Genomic DNA, 7435 nt, shown 5'->3' on the forward strand with positions numbered 1-7435 from the left:
TTTACAAAGTGGCCCCCTGATGCTTTAAGTACCCACCTGGCCCCATACATAGTTATCACAATATTATTGACTATATTCTGTATACTGTAATCTTCATCTCTGTGACTATTCTGTGACTACCAATTTATACTGCTCAATACTGTCATCTTTTTCATGCAGTCCTCCTACACTCCCAACTGTTAGTCTGTTGTCTGTTTCTATTTGGTTTATATATTTTGTTTTAGATTCCACATAAAAGTAAAATCATATGGTATTTGTCTTTCTCTGTCTGACTTATTTCACTTATAATACTCTCAAAGGGACTTTTTGAGGAAGTAATATTTAAGCTGAAAATTGATCAAAGTATAAGCTAAACAGGCAAAATGGAGGGTGGAGAGGTAAAGAGCATTCGGAGTTAAAATATGTGCAAAAATGTCCTAAGGCAGAAAGGGGCTTGGCTAGTTTGTGAATCTAAAAGGAGGCAGATGTCCTTGAAGCCCCCCAAAAGAGGTGGTGGGTAGCAAGTGTGAAAATGAAAGTAACAAGGCCATGAGAATTTTCACTCTATTCTTAGAATTTTATTCTTCATCCCAAACATAACTGATAACATTGGGAACTGTTCAGCAGTGCAAATTTGTGTTTAAACAGTTATTTCTGGACCCTGTGTAAAAACCAATTAGAAGAACTAGTCCAAACTGGAAATGGAGGTGGCTTAGAATAAGAAGGCAGCAGAAATTAGGGAAAGATGGGGACAGATTCAAGATATTTTTAGATGGTAGAAACCACAATGATTGATGAATGATGTAATGTAGAAGTTGAAATAGCTATCAAGCATTTCTCTTGAGTTTCTGGCATGAGAGCCTGGTAAATTAAGGGCTTTACCATGATAAAGAATCCTGAAGGAAGTAAAGTCTAGTAGGGATAATCAGTTATTATTTAAAGTCGGGGCATGTTCACTTTTGTCTGCCTTGGATCTATCTAAATGTGGAAGTTAAGTAGACTGCCAGCAATATTCATTTTCATCTCAGAGAAAAAAGTACAGAACTATCTCTATCTAAACCCTTAGCTGGTTCTATACACTCTTTAAAGATCTGGCAAATATTTTCCTTCCTCTTGCCAACCTGCACATTAGGTCATTTATTTCATCCTTAGGAATTCCCAAATTCTCCATCTTAGTTACATGTTGCATTGTCTTATTTGGGTGCCTATATTTTTTGTTCTTCTGAGAATATCTATTCTTACTTCCTCTTCACTTGCCTAATTTCTATGCATCCTTCAAAATTCAGTGCAGAGGGCATCTGTTCTACATATACTTCGTGTCACTTTAGGTCATGCAAGATATACCTTCATTGTCCTCCTTCAGCATTTTGTGCTTTTTTTTTCCAATGAACTCATCACATGGTCTTGTATACTTATTAATTTTCCAACCCAACCTGAAATGCATTGAAGTCACAGATTGTGTTTTTATCTCTATATATCTAGTGTGTAGCATGGGACCTAGCACATAACAGGTGAATATAAAGTTTTATAGGTTTGCAGAGGAAGGGGGCAAAAATAACAGTTTGAGGAGAGTGAGAGAATTACACACATGATGTAATCAAAGATAATGTTCTGTAACTGAGAAGGAACGCACATCCTTCAGGGTTCAGAATTTTTCATCAAGTATTAGTGCTCATCAAGTATTACTCAGAGTATGCTATTTGAGATCATATCTTGTTTCCTTCTGTACTAATTTGCCAAATGAAGTGACCTGGTTTTATATGCTTACTTTCTATGTTTTCTATGTGTGCATTTACTTGATTATCAGTGAACATGAATAGAAATAATTCTCAACATAGGAAGTTATCAATAAATAATAATTTGAACTAAATATACAGTCCACAAGTGAGAACCTGGGGAAAGGGACACAATATTCTATAGCAGAAAATATCAATACCTTGGAAATCTAATTCATATTAAATTAGAAGTATATACAATAAGATTTTTAATTTCAAGCAAGTTACAATATGATTAAAAGGATATAGCAAAACAAAATGTCCTCGGTCATTGTCTCAAATGTCTTTAAGAAATCCAGACTTCTCTGAAAATTCTTCTCAAAGAATCTTGAATTCTAGACTAGAGGGCCAGAATTTCTTAGCTTTTAAAACATATTGGAAGCTGTGATCCTAAATCACCGTAAATAAAGCTTAAGAGAGGGTCACTAAACTGCCTCTCCATTCTTTCAAAACTCCTTAACACTTTGCTTCTTTCTTATAGTAATAACTGACTTCAAAGCTATAAATATTTGTATATTTGTTTTAAGTCCTCTTCCTGCAATAAAAATTCCTTGTAGGCTAATTTAGTTCTAGAGGATAAACAGATTCCTTTGTAAATATCAGGCATTTAAATATTGTTTGCTGATTGAATTGCATACAATGCTTACCTCTAATTATTTACTGTTAATTAAAAATGACATGTGTGTTTATTAGTATGAAAGGTTGGATATCAAGGCCTTTGGTCAATTTTTTTTTAATTTCCATAATTATTTTATTATAGAAGAAGCGAAGTGTACCTAACATAATTTTTTATACTTAGAAATAGAATATTTTAAAGATTAAATTAAACCTTGAATTTATTCATATTTAATACCTTTAGCATGAACTTTATTTACTTTTTAAGTGACATTTCATCACATGGAAGAAAAGAATCAACACCTTTCAATATTCCCTTTGTAGGTATTTTCTGTGGATTTGCAGAAGCTAGACCCATTGGTTACTGACTTTGAAAATGTTGCTCCTACTTAAGGGGAGCAATTATTTCTTTGGGAAGAACATTGGTACTAGACAATATGCCTAATTCTTCTCAAGGCTAAAGGGAAACTAAATTTTTTGAAGTTATGTAGATTTGAAAGAAAAATAATTTGAAGCTGAATATAGTGAGATAATAAAACCATACAAATCTTTCAAATATTTCAGAGAAAAACTATTCAAAATCTCACTCAGTAGGATGACAAACAGATCTGAACAGGAATTGAAAAATAGTCATTTATTATATAAATCATGAAATAAGTATCCTTGATAGGTGTATTCTTCTCTAATTTCTATTATTTTCAAAATGTAGTAATAGGGAATTCCTCTTGAGGGGCCATTAAGTCACCCAGACTGAGTTATAGTTATGTAGCTTGAGCAGGAGAAAAGTAAATTATTTGGGACTTTCACATTCCTGAAACAGGATACCAATGGAAAATTGTTAACCTCTATTTCCATCAGAGATGCCAAGAAATGAAATGATGGGCAAATCAAATTGAAAGTAATCAAGTGTTCTGTCTCCATTTTCAAACTTCTTCTAAAGCAATTTTACTTATAGCCATGTTAAGGTATGACTTCAGCGCTTTGTGAGTATGGAATCTCAAATGATGGATGTGCCTCATGGATATCTAAAGGAATCATCATTATATTCTTCTCCTTCATTCCTCTTGGAGATATTTATGATGTATTCACATATATTGCCCTATGCAAGCCATAGATATGAGAGTCTAGTGACCAAAAAGGTAGGTTTTTGAAATACCAGTTCATGTAAAGCTTAAACAAAGATGGAAAATGATGAACAGAGTGATTTGTGATTTCATAAATGATATACAGTTGAATTTTCCAACAAGATAAAAGATTCAGAGCTTTTGCCCAGAGATTTCTTGTCTTCTGTAATTCATAATAGTTATGCAAAGTTATCAACATTCCAGAATTGAGATATAAAAATGGATTTAGAGGATTATTAAACATGGACTGTAGCTAATTACTTCTAAAACTTTACAAAGTGATTATTTTTCTTCAGAAACAAAAGTCACCTCTTTGAGGAAGTGCTTTCTGATGAACAACATATAATTGCTTGCGCTTAAATCTTACTAATTCAGTTCAACTGATGAAGAGGTCTTGCTAAATTATGGGACATTTAAAAATGAGTACATTTCATTTATTTCAGCAGTACTATTCAAGCAAATATCCTGGAGGATTTGCAGGAAGATATACAAGATAATTATTTATAGAATAACATTTTATATACACAGTAAGACTTTGAATTAAAATTGCTAAATGAGAATCACACCCATTGTAAGGGTAGGAGATATTCAGATCAACTAAATTAAAAGGTTGAAAGGATAAGGTGTAGTCAAAGGAACTCACAATCTAAACCATGAGGGGTCCAGAAGCTATTTGTTTTTCTATGCCATGAAATAATGCTTGGTATGTGTTCAATACCAATGTGTTTCTAGACAAAGAATGCTATGACAGACTCTGCTTGGAAATTTTCAAATGATTCTTTAAAGTGGCTCTTTGAATGATTAGTAAAGCAGTTTTCAGATGTATTTTCTGCTTTGATTGAGGAAGAAAAGGTGTTCCCAATTGCAATGTTCCTGCACTTGATGTGATAAAAAGAAAATTGCATGGAAGAATGAAACATGGCTGGATTTTTTTACTCTAACAATAATTTGACTCTTTGAGTCTCAGTTTCCTCATCTGCAAAATGAGGAGGGTAAACAAAATTACATCTATACTTAGAGTTCTTTCCAAGTGCACCATTAGCATGGTAAACTACTTGTGTACTACAAGATCCAGACACTGATAAAGTGAGAAAACGACCAAATAAAAAACACAAAACCATATCAGTTTTATTATCCAGAGCACAGTTTATCAAATGTAATAGATATCCATTAGTGGATCCTGAAATCAAAATTAAGTTAATGTATTCCAACCATTATTTATCAGAAAGAAATAGAATAGTATGGAAAAGATGAGAATGGCAAGAAGTAACGACAAACATTGTTTCTTGAAGCTATAATTGTGGTGACTTACATATTATATATTAATGTGTGTATGTGCCGAGTCATGGTATAAAACACATTTCTTATTCTCCACAGATATCAACAATATTTGTAAGCCATTTATTTAGAGTATCTTTATTTGAGCTTAAGGAGAAAATAAGTTTTTACTCACCAATAGTGGGATCATGGTAATCAGGGAACTGATGGCTAATAAACTGCATTGTCATTGCTGAAAAAAATAAATAAATTCAATTTAATAAAAATTCACCAATTCTTCAACACTTCCATCAATTTTTAATAGGTTTTAGTGAGCAATTTGTTTCTGAGGGTGACTAATTATACAACATTAACCACAAAAATGATGATAATAAGAGAAAGTTCTATAAAAAAAAGTTTATCTAGAGTAAAAAACAATGCCAGATAATTTTCTGGAATAAATATGTCCAAATTTGAAGTGTATTTCAACAAATATTGCACTGAAATAAAAATAAGGCTCTTTTTAAAAAAATATTTTTTTTAATTGATTTCAGAGAGAAAGGGGGAGGGAGAGAGATAGAAACATCAATAATGAGAGAGTGTCATTGATCAGCTGCCTCCTGCACGCCCCACACTGGGGATTGAGCCTACAACCCAGGCATCTGTCCTGACAGGGAATGGACCATGCATGGCCTCCTGGTTCATAGGTCAATGCTCAACCACTGAGCCATGCCAGCTGGGAAAAATGAGGCTCTTGATATAATGGGAATATAAACCAGATGTAGAATCTTCTTGGCTTGTCCTGGTTAAACAGTTGATATTAGTTATAGATCTTTTTACTAAAGGTCTTGTACATTTTCTGGGACATAGCTTTTTCATCTTTAAAATGAAAACATCTCTGAAGTCTGTATTAGTTATTATGAGTTATTATCTCTAGCTTTTCACAGTTGAAAGTGTTTAAGTCACTTTTATTTTGCCTAATTCATGTTATTTAGAACATTTTATTAATTTCCATTACTTTTTTGTATATCCTCTAAATTCTCCACATTCTTCTTAAATATATACATTTATGATACAGTTTCAACGTTTCTTTTGTAAAGTTCTCTTGTGTAAAATTTCATTACTAGGAGATAAGGGCATTCTGAAGTAAAGAAACAAACTTGTAAAAATTAGTATATAATAGTTATCTTCCTTTTAGTGTGTGTGTGTGTGTGTGTGTGTGTGTGTGTGTGTGTGTGTGTGTGTGTGAGAGAGAGAGAGAGAGAGAGAGAGAGAGAGAGAATGACTCTCCTTAACCAAATTTGAGTCAAGCTCCTCTAAACCTTCCTCTGAACAAGGTCTTGACTTTTAGCTTCTGTGTTCATCTCTGCTTCACACAGTTTAGCAAGAATCCGCTGAGTCAGTTTAGAGTAAATTCCCCACACTAGATATCTCATCACCAGTGGTATCATTCCCCAGTCTCCCTTAAGTGTCCTCTGTTTACCTGGCCTACCTTCAGGAAGTACCCTACTAAGTCCAATTAACCAGAATTCCCCCTACTCCTCTTATTTCCTCTTAGTAATTTTCCATCCACTGACCAAAGAAGACTGCCTCTTGGCTTTAAATTCCCAGTTGTCCCTGCTGCATTTGGAATTGAGACCAGTTCTAAACTGAGTTCTCTTTCCCCCATTGCAATAGCTCCTATATAAATCTATTTTGAATATTTTAATTACTGCCCAGCTGTGATTTTCCTTAACAATGCTAACAATGATCCATATCTCTGCACCAATGTCACACTACTCGGTCAACACATTGAAATTCTTGATAATCATGGAAGCTACCAAGAAGGGTTAGAAAACATTGTGTATAATTATTGGCTAAGTTAATTACCATAAGCTTAAGAAAACATTCGGAAGGCTGAAGACGTTTGGAACACACTTAAAGAAAATATGTAAGCATTTTATGAACTGATAAATACATTTTACATTAGACTTCAGAATCACACAACTAATATCAGAAATAAATGAATCAGTCAAAGATCTGCCTGTTATACTTATTTATAAGATGACTTTTAGATGATGACTTTGTGCTCTAATGGAAACCTGCTGCTTATTGTATAATTGAAAAAGCCCTTCAATTCTCAAATCTTCTGATCTACCACTGAGACAAAACCAAAGAAGAGAGAGCAAGCTGAGCCTTGTTCCAGAACTTCAAAGATAATTTTAGAAAGATTGATTTGTAAGAGTTTCTTTTGTGTTTTTACATAGTGGATGCCTGATAGGACATCTCAGAACCATTTCTTTTTGCAGAGATAACATGTAAAACAAACCAGTTTTTAAAAATCTCTCCTAAATATATATCAAGTTAAATGTTGAAGATAAGACTTCTGCTAAATACGAGCAACCTAACTGGAGACTAAATTTTATTCATTTTGTGATGTATAGGCTTACATCCTTGAAATTTTTAAAATAAAGTATTTTTTAAAGTTTTGCTGAGCACCTCAAAAAGGTATTACAAGAGATCATACTTGTTTAAACTTTTTAAGTTATAGCAATCAACAGAGTGTAAATCTATGTATAATTTTATAGATTTAAAAATTAATTCTCTACCTAAGAATATGTCTAAAATGATGGGTAAGATGATTTAAAAAAATTTTAGGTCAACTCTGTGGCCATCACAAAAAATCTGGGGTAAGAAATAGTGATA

The 7435-nt window shown here is 33.0% G+C and overlaps 1 protein-coding gene across 1 annotated transcript in view; it reads right to left on the reverse strand.

Moving 5' to 3' along the window:
* RIT2 (Ras like without CAAX 2) overlaps positions 1-7435 on the reverse strand; it is a gene marked incomplete at both ends in the record, with an annotated part of 256393 nt that overhangs the window by 188572 nt on the left and 60386 nt on the right. The window contains one exon of the mRNA XM_079784845.1: positions 4947-5003. Within this exon, the coding sequence (XP_079640971.1) occupies positions 4947-5003 (57 nt within the window). The remainder of the gene's footprint in view (positions 1-4946; positions 5004-7435) is intronic.

This window comes from Cnephaeus nilssonii (assembly GCF_951640355.1).
Source record: "Cnephaeus nilssonii genome assembly, chromosome: 11".
Lineage (NCBI taxonomy): Eukaryota > Metazoa > Chordata > Mammalia > Chiroptera > Vespertilionidae > Cnephaeus > Cnephaeus nilssonii.